This window comes from Pseudogymnoascus destructans (genome assembly GCF_001641265.1).
Source record: "Pseudogymnoascus destructans isolate 20631-21 unplaced genomic scaffold scaffold_14, whole genome shotgun sequence".
NCBI classification, from domain to species: Eukaryota; Fungi; Ascomycota; class Leotiomycetes; order Thelebolales; family Thelebolaceae; genus Pseudogymnoascus; species Pseudogymnoascus destructans.
Genome location: NW_020167533.1, coordinates 519,281 through 538,691, shown reverse-complemented (window position 1 = coordinate 538,691; position 19,411 = coordinate 519,281). Strand labels below are relative to the sequence as shown.

General features: G+C 52.4%; 8 protein-coding genes across 8 annotated transcripts; 5 read left to right on the top strand and 3 right to left on the bottom strand.

Moving 5' to 3' along the window:
- Positions 1-1,616: 1,616 nt before the first annotated feature.
- On the bottom strand, positions 1,617-4,489 carry VC83_05653 (uncharacterized protein). Its single transcript, XM_024469271.1, has 3 exons — positions 3,057-4,489; positions 2,739-2,993; positions 1,617-2,691 (listed from the first exon to the last, which is right to left on the bottom strand). Exons 1-3 carry the CDS (start codon positions 3,856-3,858, stop codon positions 1,832-1,834), a joined length of 1,917 nt encoding a protein of 638 aa, XP_024322995.1. The 5' UTR covers positions 3,859-4,489; the 3' UTR covers positions 1,617-1,831.
- On the top strand, positions 4,490-6,215 carry VC83_05652 (uncharacterized protein). Its single transcript, XM_024469270.1, has 3 exons — positions 4,490-4,812; positions 4,917-5,168; positions 5,216-6,215. The coding sequence occupies exons 1-3, from the start codon at positions 4,696-4,698 to the stop codon at positions 5,534-5,536; spliced, it is 690 nt and encodes a 229-aa protein (XP_024322996.1). The 5' UTR covers positions 4,490-4,695; the 3' UTR covers positions 5,537-6,215.
- Positions 6,194-8,349, top strand: NDE1_1 (NADH:ubiquinone oxidoreductase). The gene is made up of 3 exons (XM_024469269.1): positions 6,194-6,640; positions 6,708-8,012; positions 8,090-8,349. The coding sequence occupies exons 1-3, from the start codon at positions 6,298-6,300 to the stop codon at positions 8,161-8,163; spliced, it is 1,722 nt and encodes a 573-aa protein (XP_024322997.1). The 5' UTR covers positions 6,194-6,297; the 3' UTR covers positions 8,164-8,349.
- Positions 8,350-8,737: 388 nt separating this feature from the next.
- On the bottom strand, positions 8,738-13,556 carry VC83_05650 (uncharacterized protein). Its single transcript, XM_024469268.1, has 3 exons — positions 12,444-13,556; positions 10,122-12,379; positions 8,738-10,059 (listed from the first exon to the last, which is right to left on the bottom strand). The coding sequence occupies exons 1-3, from the start codon at positions 12,846-12,848 to the stop codon at positions 9,663-9,665; spliced, it is 3,060 nt and encodes a 1,019-aa protein (XP_024322998.1). The 5' UTR covers positions 12,849-13,556; the 3' UTR covers positions 8,738-9,662.
- Positions 13,557-14,578: 1,022 nt separating this feature from the next.
- On the top strand, positions 14,579-16,128 carry VC83_05649 (uncharacterized protein). Its single transcript, XM_024469267.1, has 2 exons — positions 14,579-15,273; positions 15,344-16,128. The coding sequence occupies exons 1-2, from the start codon at positions 15,045-15,047 to the stop codon at positions 15,571-15,573; spliced, it is 459 nt and encodes a 152-aa protein (XP_024323128.1). The 5' UTR covers positions 14,579-15,044; the 3' UTR covers positions 15,574-16,128.
- A 252-nt stretch (positions 16,129-16,380) lies between these two features.
- VC83_05648 (uncharacterized protein) lies at positions 16,381-17,282 on the top strand (the record flags this gene model as incomplete). Its single annotated transcript, XM_024469266.1, has 2 exons — positions 16,381-16,816; positions 16,931-17,282. The coding sequence occupies exons 1-2, from the start codon at positions 16,683-16,685 to the stop codon at positions 17,280-17,282; spliced, it is 486 nt and encodes a 161-aa protein (XP_024323127.1). The 5' UTR covers positions 16,381-16,682.
- Positions 17,283-17,359: 77 nt separating this feature from the next.
- VC83_05647 (uncharacterized protein) lies at positions 17,360-17,683 on the top strand (the record flags this gene model as incomplete). The annotated part of the gene is made up of 1 exon (XM_024469265.1): positions 17,360-17,683. The coding sequence occupies one exon, from the start codon at positions 17,360-17,362 to the stop codon at positions 17,681-17,683; it is 324 nt and encodes a 107-aa protein (XP_024323112.1).
- A 321-nt stretch (positions 17,684-18,004) lies between these two features.
- COX4 (cytochrome c oxidase subunit IV) lies at positions 18,005-19,259 on the bottom strand. The gene is made up of 5 exons (XM_024469264.1): positions 19,118-19,259; positions 18,917-18,964; positions 18,688-18,846; positions 18,491-18,591; positions 18,005-18,407 (listed from the first exon to the last, which is right to left on the bottom strand). Exons 1-5 carry the CDS (start codon positions 19,203-19,205, stop codon positions 18,216-18,218), a joined length of 588 nt encoding a protein of 195 aa, XP_024323111.1. The 5' UTR covers positions 19,206-19,259; the 3' UTR covers positions 18,005-18,215.
- Positions 19,260-19,411: the final 152 nt, after the last annotated feature.

Here is a 19,411-nt window from a genome sequence, read left to right as displayed (position 1 = left end):
TAGGAGGCAGCTCCGGGTTTAATAACCCGGAGCTCCTCCAGTTGCCCGTGATAGGCAGCTCGAGTCTTCGCTCGAGCTACCTTCCAGAAGGCAGGGAGTAACCCCCGCCCGAACTTCTCCGAGAAGTTCTCCGAGAGGTGGCGACAGCAGTGAGCTATCGCCACGCGAGGACCAAGAGTCCTCGCAGCTTCAATAAGCCCCTTGTCTCGATCCGAGACAAGGGTGCTTGGCTCGGTGGTGAACTCCGGAATAGACCACTTGAGGTGGTCTAAAAACCACCTCCAAGAGTCTCCATTCTCGGACTCCACTACCGCCCAAGCCAAGGGAACGTTCTCGCCGTTGGCATCAATACCAACGGCGAGAAGCAAGGTTTGTATAAAACGGGCCTTTAAAAAGGTCCCGTCGACGGCGACAAGGCGCCGAGAGAGTCTGAATGTGTCCCGCGAGTGCGGAGGACACACGAAGACTCTCTGAAAGCGATCATGTTGATCTCGAACGAGATCAACATGAACCCCGAGGCATTCTGCCTCAAGGTGCGCCTTATATTGGGGCAACAAGGCAAAGCTATGCCGTTGTGCCCCAATATCACCGTCGAGAAGGCGCAGACGGCACTTCTGCGCCCTCTCGTAGCTGATCTCCTCCGCGAATCGAACGCGGAGGAGATCAACTATCTCATGAGCGGTGGTCTTCCTCGTCACCTGAAGGTGACGAGAGACCACCGGGTCCAACCATGCCTTCTTTGAAGAAGAGGCATGCTTGCGCTGGCCACGAGCCACGCAAGAATGGACCGAGTCCGTGACGACCAGCGCCCAAAGCTGGTCGTCACAAACGTAGCTGGCGCTACAGCGCCAGCTACACCCCTCCTCGGGGCACACGGCAACAGCTCGTGTGGTGTCCCGGCACTTATAGCGCCAGGAGAACTTCTCCTTGACAGCCCAGTCGTCAAGGGCTCTCGACCAGGCGCCTAGGTCGAGGAAAAGCTGACCGTTCACAGGAACGGTCAGCTCGCGAAGAGAAGCCATCCTCGCGATGAGGGAGGGCTTCCGAAGAGTCGCCGAGTGCCTCAATGAGGGCGGCGGCTGGCGAGTCAGCTAGGACGGCGAGGGCGAGGCGGCCGACGGCGACGGCGACGGCAAAAGGGGCGACGGCGAAGGCAACGGAAAGGGGGGCAACGCGAGTCCAACGCGCCGAGCGCGTTGAGTGGTTTCCTGCTTAGTAAGAATCAGCATGGTATATAAAACTTATTTTTGAACTTACCGGGTATTATAAAACTTTTGCCCTTTATTTTTAGTAACGCGCCTAGTACAGAATGTGAGGGGCAACTGACGACGACCACGTGAGGAACGTCAACAATGAGACTTTGGCCACGAGGCACTGAGAAATGCAGCGAATGAAGGAAACCGAAAAATAAAAACAGAATAAGATATGCAAAAGAAAGCCGCCAAAGTTGAATCAGACCAATTAACCGGTGAGTTGCCAGCCATCTGCCGGCTTTATAAGTCGCCATTTTCTCATCCACCAAGGAACAGACTTCTTGATCGACAAGTGATGGCCAGTTGTTACATAATATATAACTTATTTAAGTTAACTAACTATATATATTTATCCAAATCTAATTCCTTCAAAACCCAACGCTCTCCAACCCCGCTAGTAGTCCCCAGGAGCTACCCCATAGACAGATACTATGATATATCCCCTCCCCCATGTCTCACTCTTCAATACACCACGTGTGTTATTACACTGCTAGATAGCCCCATCCTCCACCCCTCAATGCCTCAACTTCCTCGTCAACAAGGTGCTCGGGATCCTCGAACTCTCCTTAATCTCAACTTCATCGCCCGGATGTGCCCTGGACACCACATCCGTCCACACTCGGCATCCTCTGATGCTTTCCTCCCCCGTATGCCTCGGGAAAAGCCGGTATGTCCGGGACGCTGCTCCTCTCTTGGCTAGGGGCAGCAGAAGCACCGCTATCACTTTGGTTCTTCATCACCCGGTTCGCCTGCTGATGCACCCAGCTCGTTACGGTGCGGAACCTGGGCTCTGAGTCACGAGAGGTGGTCGTCGTAGCAGTGTTAGCAGTGTCTCTGTTTCTGTGGTTACCGAGTGTTCGGGGAGTAGGTACGTTTGCCCATGAGAACCGGGGGCCTACGTCCAGCCCGAGCGTTTGACTGTTAGGTTTAGGTAAACCTTGGCCCGACTTGTTGGTAACATATGTAGTTGGTCCCGATTCAGGTATATCGATTACAGCGTCTCCGAAGCCAGATGATAGACTGGAGACCTCCGATATCCGCGGGTTCTTCCCATTGGCGGCCTGACGGTACGCTAGTGGAAGGACAGGCATGGGAGGAGGGTCATCCCTAGATTGCATAGGCTGTTGGCTCACAGCGATGGGCGCCGCATTCTGTATCAACGAGTTGCGCGAGTACGTTTGGCCCTGACTTGGGTCTTTTTCGTACTTGGCGGCTCTTAACTGGATCATGGGGTTGAAAAATGCCGAGAAGCCTCGCGAATGGGTTTGAATTTCTGAGGGAGCAGCTGTGCCGAAGACGCCGCTTGCATGGTAAAGGGACTCTGAGGCACTATTCTGAGACTTGCGTTTGCTTCCACAACAGTTGAAGCAGCCGAAGGCGTCGGTCTTGAGGAGACGAAGCAGGATGCATACTACAAAGCTGAGTACAAGAACGCCACCTATAACATATTAGCTGGTGATATGAATTGGATTGCGTAATTCTTACCGACAGCACCGAATGCAATCAGGCCATTTGAGGCTTCAGGGGTAAGCGGTGGCTTGTTGGCAGCAGCCGAAGCTATCGTAGGTTGACCACCAGTCTGAGATGCCGTGGTGACGCTGTCTGGCAAGGTCCTCACAGCAGTAGGATCCAAGATGGCTGATAATGTCGAGAGAGGGGTGCCAGAGATTGTTGTGAAGGCGACCAACCGCGACTCGGTAGAGTCGTCCTCATAATCTGAATCGAGATCATCGCCAGACTCTACGCCAGAGTTAATACCAGAGTCGGAGTCGGAGTCTCAATGGGAGTCAGGCTCAGACTTACTAGTAGAGTCAATAGCCTGACCCTGGGCCTTTAGCCCCGCAGCACCTGTGGCTTGGGTGTTGCTGAGACTGACGCGGTCTGCACTCTGCAGTTGTGCTTTTGGCGTTGGAAAGGCCCTGGTAAATTCCGGGGTAACCCTTGTCAGTCCTCCTACCTTACTAGGTGTAGGAGTAGCGGCAGCTTCTGGCGACAATACTCTGGTAGTTCCTGGCAATGCCGCTACAGGCGGAGCTGATGATGATGGTGTGTCAGGCGTTTTGCTAGAATGTTTCGTTGGCGTTGTGGTAATGATAGCTGGCCTACTCGTTTCAACGGCGGCAGACGATGGTTTGCTCGATGTAATGGCAACGGCCTCCGGTTCGCTCGCCGTGGTGGCGATATCAGTCGGCTTGCTTTCTATTTCAGCGGCACTGGTTTTCTCGGGCGCTGCAACGGCGGTAGAACTTTGGCCACCAAGGATTGCATCGAGGGCACTGTCAGTCACAGAACCAGCTCCAGCTATCGCATCACCTAATGTACCTCTCTCTGTCGCCGCGGAAGCACTGCCACTATCCGAAGCGCTGCTCACTTCGTCACCCACTTCGCCAGTACTGACACTATCCGAATCGACCGCGGCAGGTAGCTGTCGAGGTGATAGCCGTCGGCATCGCCTTGGTCTCGAGTCCCTAGATATATTCGGAGCCCTCTCTGGCTGGAAATCTCGCAATGCCCTTCGTTCCCTCGCAGTCCGTTCCGTCGATGGCGGAGAAACCGGGGGTCGTGGCGTCGAGAAAACAGCACCGAAATGGTTGAATGGAGCCATGGCTTTTGCCTTCTACCGAACTTGATAGATAATCGGTTCAAAGCCGTAACATAGAATATACTGATTCGGAAAGAGAGGTAGGTCGAAGGTCGGACGTAGAGTATTCGTAACAAACAAAAAGAGCCAATTGAGAATGAAAAATGACGAATGAAGCAGCCAAACTACAGAAAATGAAAAGAAATAAAAGTGCCGTATGTGCCAGCCATACTACGAAAAGGATGAAGAACTTCCGATCATCAGGATATCAACAAGATATGGATGGCATCGGGTAGACACATGATTCCGTGATCTTGGCATGACAGGAAACCCCAGACTTCAGGAGCGAACTGCCGCACAAATGCAACGGATCCTTCCCTTTTGACGCTGAGATCAAGAAGCCATAGAACTGAGTGGAGATCAGGAGCTCTGATCATCCCCGAGACTGCCTCGCGTGCCCAAGCTTGCGACAGCGATATACATGCGCACTCACCAGAAACACAGCGAGGAGGAAGTAACACTTGAGAGAATCCACACAAGCTGACGCATTATCATGTGGACCTTACTGGGTTATTGGGCTTCTTGACTGCAACTGGAAGAGATCGCAATGCGGTTGTGTGGCAGGCTCGTCCTGAGGCGTCTCAGTTCCGTCTCAAGCGGATGAGTTGTCGTGGTTTGTGTTTTGAAGTCGGCAGGCGTCTTGGCGTTTTGCGGGCCGGGAACGGATGCCAGCCACAAACTTGAGCACTTGTACGGAGTACGGAGTACGGAGTAAGTTACACATCCTGGCATTCCCATCCTATCCTGGCATAGATCAATAAGTCGGGGTAATATAGCCCAGAGACTCTATCAAAAGCCATCATGCCGGTTGTTGTGAGTCCTATGAGAGAAGAGGATATCGATGGCGGCATAAGGACGATTCAAGAAGCGTTCGCAAATGACCCATATAATTTATGGATTTTTAACGATCGATCGAAGGTGAGTTGCGGTGTAAAGAGTACACGTCCCAAACAAAATCCGTTCTATTCTAAGCATCTATTTGGCAAACGAGTTCGTTGTTGGCGCCACTAACAACCAAACAGATTGATTTGAATCGCAACCGCGTATCTCTTCGCATCCGCTGCCTATGGGGTCTACGTAATGCCTTGTTCCATGTGGCCAAGGAGGAAGGCTCAGATAAAGTCCTTGGGATTGCTATGTGGATACCGCCCAGAGCGACTGACAAGCCATTAACATGGGGCGAGTGGTTCTGGAATGGCTTCGAGGGTTGGCGACTCTGGGGAAGCCAGGTGGCAATGAACCTACGGTATGGGCGAGGAGGGTTGAACGTCAAGGTAAGAATGATGGCTCTGTCATGTGAGAGCTTAATTGACCCTGGCAGCGATACTATATATGGAAAGCGCGCCAGGCGGAAGCCCATAAGGAAGTTTGGACGGACCCGAAAGGCTACTACTTTCTGAACATCATCAGCGTTCTACCTGAAGCACAAGGGAAGGGTGTCGGAAGAGCCTTGTTCAACGAAGTCACCAAGAAGGCAGATGCGGAAGGTATCAAATGCTATCTGGAAAGTAGTCGGGACGAGCCGAATACCAAGATCTACGAGGCGATGGGGTTCAAATTCGTCAGGGGCATGGACTGCGACGACGACGCAGAGGGTTGCAAGCTCTACTGCATGGTTCGGGAACCGAAGGCGATAGCATGAGCCAGGCGGCTGAGACTGTCCAACGAGAATCCCGAGGTGGTGTGGTTGCAAAGCCCCAAGCTTGCATCACTCGATACTGGCTGCTGATGCCTACATGCCTCGGTCTCGGTGCCGCGACAGCCATGTCAAACATCCACAAGGCTGAACTAATGAAGCTGAAGAGGAATTCAACTGCGGCGGCTGGGCGATACCCATACACCATAAGATAGACAGAGCAAGTGCCCCCACATAGCTCTCGGACTAGAGTGAAGGAGAGAATTGTAGCTGCCGTTCTTCCGAAATTGCCGTCGCGTCATGTACGAGTACTGTAAAGTAATTCCGACACTAGTTCTGCTAGTTTGCTAGCTCCCCCTCTGTGAATACAGTATGAATAATTGAAAGGGATCGAGCCTTGGTCTCCCATTATTATAACTCATGAAATTGCCTCTCGACGAGCTGTACACTGTAATTTACAAGCAGATAGCCTCAACAAAGGCATTGGCATTTTTTATTTCCCCCCTTTGCGCCCGCCGCAAAAAAGAAAAAAATTCTTAACATCAGTTGTGACTTGCAATAAAGTGATATCCTAGTTATCAATCAGTAGCCGCGCTATGTCATCACCTTTGCTCATCCATTCACAAGCGGCCGCCGCCTCGCATAAGGTTCCAGGCGCGAAAACAAAAATTGCTGAGAATTCCCCATAGCCCCTCCCCTCTCCGACTCCGCCCTTTCTCTCTGACCCTCACCTTTTCTTCTGGCACGCATTGCCAACTCTCGAAGCAATGGCTTCATCAATCAGAGCTTCAACGATGCTTCAGTCGCCCTCAATTGGGCTCCAGAGCGTTGCTCGTCGCTCATTCGCCATTCTGTCACGTGCGAGACCAAGCAGCAGCATCGTCAGTGCGAGCAGACTGCAGCAGTCGTCGCGCAGAGGCTATGCGGACATCAAGCCTGTTGAGCCGGTGAAGCCTCGCCGCAAGTTCAGAGCCTTCAGGTTGATGTGGAGAGCGACCTACCTCTCTCTCATCGGAGGCGTAGCTTACATGGGATACGGCATCTACGAACTGCGTCATCCTATGGAGCAGCCAATTCCCGATCCAAACAAGCAGAACCTCGTTATCCTAGGTAAGCCCTGAAGCCCTCCATGCCCACGATAGCTTGTATCGATCGAGAATCTAATCAATTGCCGCAGGTACCGGATGGGGCGCGGTCTCGCTGCTCAAGAAGCTCAACACCGAGAACTACAACGTCATTGTAGTCTCTCCTCGCAACTACTTCCTATTCACACCCCTTCTGCCATCATGCACGACCGGTACCATCGAGCACAGATCTATCATGGAGCCGATCCGATCCATTCTCAGACACAAGAAGGCCGCCGTTACTTTCTACGAAGCCGAAGCCTCGCACATCGACCCAATCCGCAAGACCGTCAGCATCGCCGATAACTCTGAGATCAAGGGCACCTCCGCGAAAACCGAGGTCTCCTACGACAAGCTAGTCATCGCTGTTGGCGCCGAGAATGCCACCTTCGGCATCCAGGGTGTCACCGAGCACTCTTGCTTCCTGAAGGAGGTCGGTGATGCCCAGCGCATCCGCACCAAGATCATGGACTGCATCGAGACCGCGACATTCAAAGACCAATCGCCCGAGGAAATCAAGCGTCTCCTCCACATGGTCGTCGTCGGCGGCGGCCCAACCGGCGTCGAATTCGCCGGCGAGCTGCAAGACTTCTTTGACCAAGACATTCGCAAATGGGTCCCTGAAATCAGCGACAAGTTCAAGGTGACGCTGATCGAGGCTCTCCCCAACGTGCTCCCCTCCTTCTCCAAGCAGCTGATCGACTACACGGAGTCGACCTTCAAAGAGGAGAAAATCACCATCATGACCAAGACCGCCGTCAAGAAAGTCACCGCCAACACCGTCGAAGCCGAAGCCACCAGCCCCGACGGCAAGAAGACCACCACGATCCTCCCCTACGGCCTCCTCGTCTGGGCGACCGGTAACGCCGTCCGCCCCATCGTCCACGACCTCATGTCCCAGATCCCCGCGCAGAAGGACTCCCGCCGCGGCCTCGCCGTCAACGAGTACCTCGTCGTCCAGGGAACCACCGACATCTGGGCCACGGGTGACTGCGCTGTTGCGGGTTATGCGCCAACTGCCCAGGTTGCTGCGCAGGAGGGCGCTTTCCTCGCGCGTCTGTTCAATACGATGGCTAAGACTGAGTTCCTCGAGAGCCGCATTGATGAGCTCTCCACCTCGTTGAACGTTACTCGCACCGATGCGCCGGTTGTTGCTACCGAGCTCGAGGACCTCCAGAAGAGTCTTCGTCGCATCAAGGATATCAAGCCGTTCCACTACTCGCACCAGGGTTCGTTGGCGTATATTGGCAGTGATCGCGCGGTCGCGGATGTGACGTGGTTTAATGGCAACTTTGCCTCGGGTGGAAGCCTCACGTATCTCTTCTGGCGCAGCGCGTATCTGAGTATGTGCTTTAGCAGTGAGTACCTCCCCCATCCCCATCCCCATCCCTCCTCCCTCTATTATCCCATCAACAAGAATCTAACATCCTACTAGCACGTAACCGCGTCCTCGTCGTCGTAGACTGGCTCAAATCGAAGGCTTTCGGCCGCGACGTCTCTCGCGAGTAAGCACAAACAATCCGCCGCATGTAAAACATTTAGCAGGCTGGATCCGGGATGGGTTGGTATAGACTGGGGATGGTGGACGGGCGACAATTTTTCTTTTCCTAATTACGACTCTCTTGGGATAGACGGGGTTTTTTATTTTCTGCGCGCTGCAATTTTTCATAATATTGTACGATGGTGTGAGGGGGCTAGTGCGTGCGGGGGAGGGGAGGGGTGGAGAACGGCGGAGACGGGAGTGGTGAGGGGGGATTTGGGGTATGTGATGTTGGGTGCACATATGAGGACGCCTGATAGAGAGAAGGGGGGGAAGTATTTAGAACAGCGCAGCAGCAACAGCGGTGGTGCAATGCATACCTCTGAACCAAACACACTGAAGCAACCAACACGATCAGACCCGTCTCGTGCATTCACAAACAAGAAGAGACACCACAAGTGCAAAGATCCTCAGATTCGCATCTTATCTATTTTCGCCCCGCACCAACCAACCAAACACATCATTCTTTTCCCCTCCCCCGCATCTCTCACCCCCCCCCAACCCCCGTTTCCCCTCGCTACCCCTCCCCTCCATTCCCCCCATCCTCCCTCTACTGTTCTGGTAAAGCCACCACGCAAAACCTCCAGGTCGTTCCTTATTTTACATGCCTAAAAGCAGAAAGAACAAAGCTACGCCTTCGGCCCCTGCATACCCCCGTTCCATTCATACCAAATATATCTACCCAAAACCCCCTCCCCGCCCCCCGCCAGTCGGTCCCCCCAGACACCCTTCTCAAGTAGAAATTAAACCTCCGCAAAGAACCAATTAAATAGGAGAACAAAAAAAGGCATGTGCAGGTCGCAAACCACCCCATAGCTCAGATAGCAAAGGGGGGCGGGGGGGCTCCGTGAGTGAGGTAGTGGCTGGGAAACGCAACATATACAAATCCCTCCGGCCACTTGCTCGGCCAATGTGAGAAAGCAAAAAAGCAGAGCACGCCGCCGCAAAACAAACACGCTCGATGCTGAAAGGACCCAAAAGGAATAAAAAAGAGGATGCAGATTTCAACTTTTTTTTGTGAAAAAAGCAAAAAGCAAACAGGTAGGTGAGGGCGAAAAAAAATCAAGGGAAGGGAAACGCAAAAAGCAGGGCCGCCGTTGAATGAATAGGGCGAGAGCGACGAATTGAGTAATTAAGGCGACCCCCATCCAGGGTTTAAAAAGGGTGAAGTTTAATTAAGGTGTGAGGAATAATGCGGGTTCGCTGATGCTCGGTTTCCAGGGGGAAGAACAGCTGTTTGGTTGCCGTGACATTCGTTAATGAAGCGCTGCAGGACGTAAGTATTAAAAAAGAAGGTAAAGTGTGTGTCGAGGGGGTGTGAGTGAGTGAGTCCGCTCGGCGTTGTGGATATGCTCATGTGAGCTATCGATGTGAGGACGATGGGAGAACGAGCGATTGATTCCCACAAACAAAGCCATGCAGCTGTGGTAGACAAAGCTTGCCGTGACTTCGTTAAACGTATATTTACTCAAGGAGAACCCGGCGGTATCCCATCATGAGTACTTCTCCGAACCAAGAACGCCTCTCCCCGGAATGGGCCACGAATATGTTCGCCAGGCCCAAGTAGAGGTCTCTGTGCCTCAGCTTCAGCTCCATCGTGGGCAGTATCATTATCCGAAGTCTCCTCACTCCCCAGACCATCACAGCTCCCCGGTCTCGCCAAGGCCTGCTCTCTCAGTACCGCCGCGCGATCGCTCAGGAGGCGCGCTTCTTCAGCTGCTCTCTCCGCGCGAATCTGTTTACGCCACATATTGTAGTAGCGCCCCTTCTTGGCGAGGAGCTGGTCGTGGGTCCCGCGCTCGTACACCGATCCCTCGTGTAGGACCAGGATCTGGTCTGCGCTGGTGATGGTGGAGAGGCGGTGGCTGTTGTGGGAAATCAAATTAGTGGGGGTGCTCATGTGGACAAGTGGAAGGATTGTGCTTACGCTATGACAAGCATTGTGCGACCGACGGACAGCCGCTTGAGGGCTTCTTGGATGTGTTGCTCAGTCTCTGAATCCAGTGCCGCTGTTGCCTCGTCGAGCATGATGATCCGGGGGTTCTTCAGGATGGTGCGCGCGATGGCGACTCTTTGCTTTTCACCGCCGCTCAGACGGAGCCCACGCTCGCCGACTTTGGTGTCGTAGGCATCGGGGAATGAAAGGATCTTGTCGTGGATACTGGCCGCTCTGCAGGCATTGAAGATGTCCTCGTCAGTAGCATCTTGGTTCGCGTACCTCAAGTTATACATGATTGTCTCGTTGAAAAGTACTGTATCTTGCGGCACGACACCGATATGGCTTCGCAGAGATTTGATGGTCAAGTTCTGGACATCATGGTTGTCAAGTAGAATTCTACCAGCCTGCTCGTTGTAAAAACGGAACAGAAGGCGGAAAATTGTCGATTTCCCACCACCCGATTCACCGACCAGTGCAGTTGTCGTTCCCGGCAGACAGTCAAAGGTAAGGTCTTGCAATGCGGGTTTCCGCTGGTCATAGGAGAATTTGACACCCTCAAAGGTAATCCGCCCTTCACATTTGTTCAGATCGCGTGCACCAGGGTGGTCCGTAACGGTCGGTTGCTCTTTGAAGAGCTCCAAAAGACGTTCTCCATTGATCATGGCACTCTGAACATTCTTATAGAACGTGCCGAAGAAGTTCAACGGCTGCTGTAGCTGGGCCATGTAGGTGATAAGCGAGACGAACTCTCCTACACGTCGAAGTCCAGACGTAACTTGATATGCAGCGATTAAGGACACAACCAGTAATCCGAGCATGAAGATCATGTTCTGGACAATGTTCATGACGCTCAAAGAGAGAGTGACTTGATATTCCTCGTTCTGGAAGTTTTGGACGGCTTTTCTGTACCTGTTGGACTCGTACTCCTCAGCGCCAAAGTATTTCACGGTTTCATATGACTGAATCGAGTCATTTTTGACTGCATCCTCCTCTCTGTCCGCATTGATCATCCGTCTACGCTGCTCAGCGCGCAGCTGCGCGAGGCGGACAGTCGCGTAGAGGTACCAGAAGGTAACGACGCTGAGAGTGAGAGAGTAGTAGATGTCGAATTTGATGGAAAAGTAGATAATGGCGAGTACCAAGTCGATGAGCATCGGCAGAACTTGGAAAGTGATCTGCTCCAGGAACGTGTTGATCGCAGCACCCTTGCTGAGAGCCGACAGGACCTCTCCAGTGCGTTTCCCCAGGTGAAAGTCCAGGCTTAGGTCGTGGACGTGCTCAAACGAGGAAGTAGACAGCGCTTGGTAAGAGTACTGGGAGACTGGAATCCAGAGCACGGCTCTCCCGGCCGCAAGGAGACCCGACGTCCCCTGGAAAACCTTGTACACGATGAGGAGAGAAATGGCCAACCACGGCATTCCCGGGCCTGTAGGTCCACCCTTCAGCATCTGGAGAATGCCCTCCTCTTCCGGATCGTCTTCGGACAGCATGTCTGTCACATTGCCCATCTGGATTGGGACAAGGACATTGACCAGTCGTTGTAGCAGCACGAGCACAAAACAGACAACCACTGTGATCTGGAGCCTCAATGACTTGTTCGGCCACAGGTATGGGAAGAATAGCGAGTATCCACGTAGGTATTCCCACCAGCTCCTCGAAGGCGCAGTCGTAGGTCTGTAAAATGCCGCCGAATCAGTAGGACCTGCCGGACCCTGGCCATGTCCATTCATAGCAGCGTCGCCGTTTATAGCAGCATGTCCATTCATGGTAGTAGCACCGTACGTTGACTCCCCTGGCGAATGCCCTCCATTCTCGTGTTCCGTGTGTCCATTCTCTACGTGAACATCACCGGTGACGGTGTGTCCATTGAGCAGGGGCATTCGCTCGTCCCTCGCAGCAGCGCGCTCTCGAGAGGTCCTTCTTTTACTGGGCGTGGACGATTGCTGATAGGAGAAGAACGCGTAGAATGCCACGCAGAGCACCAGAAAGAGTACCCTAGTGGCATCACAGAGGACCTCGACAATCTCCCATTGATTTGGAACCTCTAATATAGCCGTATCTGGGTTCAAAGAATTTATTTCGCGGTGCGGTGACGTGATATACACGATTGAGGCCCCAATGAGAACAAGCTCCCCGACCAACGCAACACTCCATGTTATCAAATGAACGACACTCGGAGACGGATGTGTATCGACCAGCGAAATAAGAAAGAGCGAGTAGAGAAATGCGGAGCCGATCACGTATGCCTGCGACCCCAAATTAGCCCGAGTCACCACAGAGTAAGAAGAGAAGGAGGTCGTGTGAACATACCGCAGGCGCCTCACCACACCACCAGCCCTCCTTGCGCTCCGAGACGGCGTGCACCACGATATTGACAATGTTTCCGACAAAGGTGCCAATCAGGCCAACCGACAGCCAGCAGAAGAGCAAGCTGCGGGTCTTGCCAAACCCATCGTTCGTCGGCACTGGCGGGCCATTGCTGGGCGGTCTCGAGGTCGGCGGTAGTGGCTTGCCTCCTGGGCCCGTGAGGGTAGATCGAGAAGTGACAGACTGGTTACTGGGGGAGGAAATGATGCTGTGCGCAACGAATGCAGTCAGGAAGACCACGAGCAACACCAATGGGTATGCGTATTGGACATAGTGAAGGATCCAATATGCAATGCCAGGCGAAGAGGAGCTCGCCATGGTGGGAATTGGCTCTGAAGAAGAATCCATGGTGGTAAGTTTTTCCTCCCGAGATCGGACTCCCTCCGCTTGCGATCCGAATTATGAGTATTACCGGTTCTGGTATTCACTCATGCCTGTCTGGGGTGCGGGCGGTGGACGGGGAGTTATATGGGATTGTTCCAGGTAGGTAGGATACCATAGGGGTGGCGTAGCTGTCGGGGTTGCCAGTTGCCACTACGGCGGCAAAATTGGTCTTAGTCGTGCGGCCCAGATCGCACAGGTCGAGTCAGGTGCTTCTGGTATCTGACAGTTTGAGGAAGGGGGACTGCGATCCAGAATAGAAGTGGTGCTGTGGTGCGAAGAAATTGGGAAAGTGCGAAAGACAGTAATATTCTGGTGGTGCAGAAAAGGGCAGCGACAGGAATTGTAATGTATGTATGATAACGACGAGTCCCGAAGGTCGGATTGGGGGTATGATCGGTGTGGTTTTTTGGGGTATGGGAAATGGGAATTTTGATGTGGGGAGAGAGACCCCCCAAAAATGCGGGAGATGGATGGCGTTACTTTTCGTGAGGTTTATTTATTTAGTTGGTATGGACATGGGCCAGTGTAGTGAGTAGGTAGTAGAGTAGGTAGTAGAGTAGGTAGTATTATTGGACCTGTTGGAAAAGAATGAGGTTGTTGTGAAGGACCAATGCTAACTAACTAGCTAACAACTAACTAGCTAACCAACTAACTAGCTAACTAGTTACCAACTAACTAGCTAACCAACTAACTAGCTTCCCAACTAACCAACTAACAACAACAACTAACAAACAACACAACTAACAAACAACAACTACAAACTAAAAAACAACAACTAACAAACTAACAAACAACAACTAACAAACAACAACTAACAAACTACAACTAACAAACTACAACTAACAAACTACAACTAACAAACTACAACTAACAAACTACAACTAACAAACAACAACTAACAAACTACAACTAACAAACAACAACTAACAAACTACAACTAACAAACTAATGCCTGCATGCCGGGTTCGCTTTGATGCAGCTACTCACACACCGCAGTACAACTCTAACCAAGTATTCCCCGGAGGCGGTCTAGAGCTGCAAAATTGGTCTGCAAGCTGTCTGCAAGTCGCATTCGTTGGGGTGTATGTACATTAGTTGGTTGGTTAGTTGGGAAGTTGGGAAGTTGGGAAGTTGGGAAGTTGGGAAGCTAGGAAGCTAGGAAGCTAGTTGTTAGTTAGGATGTTAGGATGTAGTTAGTTGGGATGTTAGTTAGTTGGGATGTTAGAATGTTAGGATGTTAGGATGTTAGGATGTTAGGATGTTAGGATGTTAGGATGTTAGGATGTTAGGATGTTAGGATGTTAGGATGTTAGTTAGTAAGTGGTAGAATACCAGTACTCCGTTAACTACGTTAGCCCAGCCCATCCCAACATCTCAAAGAGGCAATCTTGCATCCCCCTCCATCGACATCGACGGCGGAACCGGCGGAACACCCTAAGAGCGACCCTCCCAGGTCACCCGGTCGCCCCGCCATGATTCCAAGCGCCTTGGCAGGTCTCGACGCTCTAGGGCTTTTTTACCAAAGGATTAGTCCTTCTAAGATCCCCCGGGTCGCCCCCTCCAAGGCCCCGCGGTGCCATTCATTCAGCTTCAGCTTCAAGATGCCCATGTTTCGTTCGGTTCAGTTGGTCAGCGTATGCCACTACCGAACATTCGAGAGGCTCCCTCCCTCCCACCCGAACATCAATTCGAGAGGCTCCCTCGCGCATCCTGTACGCCGTACGCAGATGTACAGCACGTTAAATGCCTCTTGACAACATCACCAATGTCCCCGTCACCTCGGTCTGATGTAGTCCCGGCGCAGTCTCACATTTGAGCATCCGCACGCGGCCCAACTCCCACATGCTCACTCTCAAAACACTCACCGTCTTTTCTCCATAGGCCCCGGAACAATATGCCGCCCCGCCCCCTGCCTGCTCCGACTCCCGCTCCGCCACGCATATGGGGGATACTCCACAGTAGCTCAGGTCATCTACCACCCCGTTGGGCATGTATTACCAAATTACAAGACGTGCGGTGTGCGCCATAACCATGCCGGCTTGCAGCTACTCCTATGCCAGAGTCGACGGGGTTAGTGGAATAAGCCTACATTGTCCGGGCTGGACTCGCTCATGTTCTGGCCGTTACTAGGGTTTCACACTCCGCTTCATCCCCGGGCCTATGCCATCTCAGACCTCTCAGTTTGTCAAACCACAAAAGAGAGATATTGACCAGCTCAACGGACGTCTGATGATCAAAACCCATCGGAATTGTAACTCGAGACGCGGTAAGCTGCTCGGCGGCTTCCGCTGTTTGCTTTGCCCAATGTGTGGTGCTGTGGCCCTTGACTCTTCCTGTGGCCGCTCTCGCACCACGTATCTCATATTTCCTGAGAGCACACAGTTGACCGGTAAGTTCCAGCTGAGCAACCGGCTGCACGCCTTCCCTTCAGGCGGAAGGGATACGTGTTCGATTGACAGACGACCATGGCCAGGAACATGGATTTCGGGCCGTACCGTTGGCATTGGCGCTTGAGACGAAAGCAGCTCGGGTCCCCCCAGGAGTCCACGGGCGTCTACCTAACTTATCTCCCTCACCGCCCCCCTCCCTTCCAGGCAAGCCAAGTGATGCAGGACAAATAGGCGGGAACGGGTATGAGGAGACGTGTTCTATTCCCGAGGTGATAGGCGAGGTTTGGTTTGGAAACTAACAGAGTGTTCATTCTCTCGTTGTCGTCGGCGTTGTCTCGCCCGAGTTTCGACCGAGGTCGTTGTGGGAGCACCGACTCCAACGATATTTGGAGACAGACAGACGACAGGACCGGTGAGATGGAGGGCTGGGACGACTGTTCGGTGACGACACCGGTCCCCATATATATAGCTATGTGCGACCAGTTAATGGACCTGTATAAGCGTACGACCACGTGGTGGAGAAGCTGCAACAGCCCCAATGGAGACGGCAGGTGCATTGATGGGCGCCAGCTCCATTCTGATGCTAGAAGCTGATCACCATGAAACAGCTAACTATCCCAAGGCTCGTGCGAGCTCAGCCTTGTATGTGACGTGATCATGTCCGTTTTTGGAGTATATCACGATCAGAAACCAGCCATCCTTATAACGTCTCTTAACTCTTAATTATTCTTGAGCTAGAATTGAGGCTTTTCGATTGATATGGTCTTTCGTTATGTAATACTTTGAAAATGCTCTCTGGGTTTTATTTAATTCATATGGTTGGTCGAACACATGTTTTTATATTTCCGGTAACTAAAATTGACGAAAATGAAACAAGTTAATAAAATAATTATTTACCTTTCCACGTTACAAAATCAAATATTACCATTCGATATATTGACAATTACAGAGGTATGCCTATCTAACATATTAAAAGCATTTCACCACAACCATAGTCCTTATCACATCTCCAACCTCGTCCCCCCCTCGCACCTTCCCCCCATCTCCCGCCTAACGACAAGGCTGAAAGACTTCCCAAATTTACGCAACTCTCAACCTACCCAGTCCCCCAATCCAAAGCGACAATGCCACGACCATAACACCCATAAAATCTGGTAGCTGTTTCACTCGATATTATAATTGCAGTCTGCATAGCGAGGAGATATAGCATTGTTATGCAAGCACCCACTGTTGCAATAGTCACAGAATTGGAAGTTAGTGACCGACGCCTTCGCAACTGTTTCCCCTCAGCCAGCACCAAACCAGAAAGAAGGAATATACAATTGAGAGGCTCCCGAATCCGGAAAACGGGCGAGATTTTGCTATACACGAGAATCGTGAAGCGTATTTGCGATAATCTTTCTACACAATGGCACAACCGTCCCCGGGCAAGACACCAACAGGCGTGGTGATCCCTCGGACGCCCGCTGCTGCCAACGCCCCAGACCCAGATTTGAGATCTGAGATAAACGCTCAGCTTATAAAAGATGGGCATATTGACCGGTACGCCGCCCCCCCCCCTCCCTTCCTTCTCCCCTTCTACCCCGTCCCTTCACCACTCTCCCCCCAATGACATAATCCCCATCCACCACCCACCACCCACTAACACCCCCCCAGCATCCACAACCACCTCTCCCACATCCTCTCCTCCGACGCCTCCAACTGGCCGACCCGCATCCGACAACACGCGCTCACGCTCCTGCGCTCCCCCGACTCAGAATGCGACACCTTCCCGAGATTGATGGAGCAGGTGATGGCGGATATTAGGGAGGATACTAATGCGGCGAGGCGGGAGGCGGGGGCGAGGAAGAGGGCGGAGGAGAGGGGGGAGGTGTATGCGGGGACGGGGGGGAGGGATAGGAGGGGGGAGAGGGAGGGGGGTGGGTTGGAGATTCCGGGGGTGGTGATGGAGGAGGGGGTGAGGATTACGAGGGAGTGTTTGGAGATGGTTGTTGAGGTTAGGCCTTGAGGATGGGGGATTAATGCGGGTGCGAAGGGAGCTGGAAAAAGAATTGAAGATGGGAGGAAGAGGTTGGAAGAGAGAAGATGGAGTGTGGAAAGTCGTCGTGGGGCCGGATAGAAGTATGCATTTGGGAACCGGCGTTTTTGGATATCGATACTACTACTGAGGGGAGGAGCGTTTCGGATACGCAGCATATCATCACTTTCCTATTACGCGTTTCGTTGGATGTAAATAAATACACAGGACGGGTGCAGAACAAACAATTTTCAGAAGGGGATGTGAATCTTTTGGACGTGATTGTGGAGGGGGTGCAAGTGAACTTTTTGAGGATGATTGAGCATTATTATGGTATTATGGAGAGGAATGGGGTTAATTGGTATTTGACTGTAGTTGACAAAGGCTTTTAGAGCTGTATCTCCTGGACATATAATTTCCAGAAAGCAAGCTGGAGTTTTTGGCGCCCCTGCGCGGGCCTTCCAATCCTTCTAGGCTCTAAAGTATGCCTGAATCCTTTTATACCTACTGGACAGACTATTTGAACTGCAGCTCGCAAATTACTGAATATACAGTCAGTTGTTCCCCCATATCCCCCATCTATATCTCGAAATTGTGCTCGTATATACTGTAACACGATTTTTGAAATTATGGAATTGCATTTTCTTTCTCAAGAAGAAATTGACCGATGAAGTGAGGACGGACAATAAGAGACGAATATGCCATACGCTGTTGGATGCCTTACATGGGACTCTTGATCAATTAGTTGCATATCTACAATCTCACCCTGTATCTCCCCTTGGCACATCGGACACACATAGACAGGACAAATAACAAACCACCCATAGATTTTCTATACAACAATACCCCCCCGGCTCCGCTCCCCCCCCCCGACCAATCTATCTATCCATTCCGTACAGTTCGCACACAAGCCAAGAAACACATCTATCTGTACTCCGGCTTCACGAAATCCGCAAACGTCTTCGGCTCCTCGAGCAGCGGGTGCGCGTAGCCGTGATCGAGTCCATCATCGTGGTGATCGTCGTCGTGGTGGCCGTCGTCCTGGGGACCGACGTACTCCATCTTGTACACGGAGCCGCACTCGGGGCAGCGCCCGACGGGGCGCTCGCGGGACATCTGTTGTTGGGGGGGGGGTGTTAGTTACGGATAGCTATGGTATGGAGTGGATTGGGGGGGGACGTGGTGGTGGGGAGACGTACGGTAAGCCAGATGGTGACGTGGGAGTCGGCAGGGGAGCCGGTGCAGCCAACGTACTGCTCCTCGCCGAAGGACTTGACCATGATAGGGTCGGCGATGGTTCCTTGTATACATTAGCATTCCATTCCGTCTTTCGCATCTGTCTCGAGTATGTATATTGTAAAGCAGCGAGTGCATGCGCGGGCGGTTTTTATCTTACCGGTACGGCTGGAATCCAGAGGCCTCATGTCGAAGATGTCAATCCCCTCCATTTTCCCCAAAATCTCAACACGCTCTAGACCAGTCGCCTGCTCGAGATCGGTGGGGATGGTGCCAGGCTGGGCACCCTGGGGGAGGAGATCATCCTGATTCTTGATCTCTGCATCGATAATATTAGCCACCATTCCCTATCCCAAAAAAAGTCGCTGGGTCGTGATGTGCGAACATACCAGAGAAAGGCTTCGCCTTGGTAGCGACGCTGTACTTGTTGCTCTCCTCTACACACACGAATTAGCTATCAATTCCCCTTCCCATCCCCCACAATCCGCAGCGACGCCGATTGACCCCCCCTCCATCCCCCTTCCTCTCTCTCCCTCCTAAACCGCATTCGCCCGATCACACCTCGGGAAGCCTTCCTCGGAGAAACTTACGGCGAACAATTGCGCTGGAGAAGCTGCGCCTGATGGCAGGGCTGACGGCCGCGCGGCGGGCCGCGATCACGGTGCGTTGGAGGAACATTGTGGATTGGCAATTGAGGTGTTAGAGAGGTGCTGGAGGAGCTGGTTGGCTTGGTGGTAGTGGTGCTATTTGATGACCGTGAAGCCGAGCGGAGCTAGTGGGATAGGCACGTGACTTGGTATAAATTTTTGGGTCAGCGCCGAGGAAATGGCTAACGAGAGATTGGATGCCGTTCCTGGGTAGGCGATGACGACTTTTATGAGCGA

Excerpts from the sequence above, each read along its gene's own strand:
- NDE1_1 (XM_024469269.1), top strand. The coding sequence starts at position 6,298 with ATGGCTTCATCAATCAGAGCTTCAACGATGCTTCAGTCGCCCTCAATT. Across the intron at positions 6,641-6,707 it reads GCAGAACCTCGTTATCCTAG|GTACCGGATGGGGCGCGGTC; the intron begins GTAAGCCCTGAA and ends CAATTGCCGCAG. Across the intron at positions 8,013-8,089 it reads TCTGAGTATGTGCTTTAGCA|CACGTAACCGCGTCCTCGTC; the intron begins GTGAGTACCTCC and ends ACATCCTACTAG.
- VC83_05652 (XM_024469270.1), top strand. The coding sequence starts at position 4,696 with ATGCCGGTTGTTGTGAGTCCTATGAGAGAAGAGGATATCGATGGCGGC. Across the intron at positions 4,813-4,916 it reads TTTTTAACGATCGATCGAAG|ATTGATTTGAATCGCAACCG; the intron begins GTGAGTTGCGGT and ends ACAACCAAACAG. Across the intron at positions 5,169-5,215 it reads GAGGAGGGTTGAACGTCAAG|CGATACTATATATGGAAAGC; the intron begins GTAAGAATGATG and ends TGACCCTGGCAG.
- VC83_05653 (XM_024469271.1), bottom strand. The coding sequence starts at position 3,858 with ATGGCTCCATTCAACCATTTCGGTGCTGTTTTCTCGACGCCACGACCC. Across the intron at positions 2,994-3,056 it reads TCAGGCTATTGACTCTACTA|AGTCTGGCGATGATCTCGAT; the intron begins GTAAGTCTGAGC and ends ACTCTGGCGTAG. Across the intron at positions 2,692-2,738 it reads GATTGCATTCGGTGCTGTCG|GTGGCGTTCTTGTACTCAGC; the intron begins GTAAGAATTACG and ends AATATGTTATAG.
- VC83_05650 (XM_024469268.1), bottom strand. The coding sequence starts at position 12,848 with ATGGATTCTTCTTCAGAGCCAATTCCCACCATGGCGAGCTCCTCTTCG. Across the intron at positions 12,380-12,443 it reads GGTGTGGTGAGGCGCCTGCG|GCATACGTGATCGGCTCCGC; the intron begins GTATGTTCACAC and ends TTGGGGTCGCAG. Across the intron at positions 10,060-10,121 it reads CGCACAATGCTTGTCATAGC|CCACCGCCTCTCCACCATCA; the intron begins GTAAGCACAATC and ends TTCCCACAACAG.
- VC83_05649 (XM_024469267.1), top strand. The coding sequence starts at position 15,045 with ATGCCATCTCAGACCTCTCAGTTTGTCAAACCACAAAAGAGAGATATT. Across the intron at positions 15,274-15,343 it reads TGAGAGCACACAGTTGACCG|ACGACCATGGCCAGGAACAT; the intron begins GTAAGTTCCAGC and ends TTCGATTGACAG.
- COX4 (XM_024469264.1), bottom strand. The coding sequence starts at position 19,205 with ATGTTCCTCCAACGCACCGTGATCGCGGCCCGCCGCGCGGCCGTCAGC. Across the intron at positions 18,592-18,687 it reads TCTGGATTCCAGCCGTACCG|GAACCATCGCCGACCCTATC; the intron begins GTAAGATAAAAA and ends AATGTATACAAG. Across the intron at positions 18,408-18,490 it reads ACGTCACCATCTGGCTTACC|ATGTCCCGCGAGCGCCCCGT; the intron begins GTACGTCTCCCC and ends CCCCAACAACAG.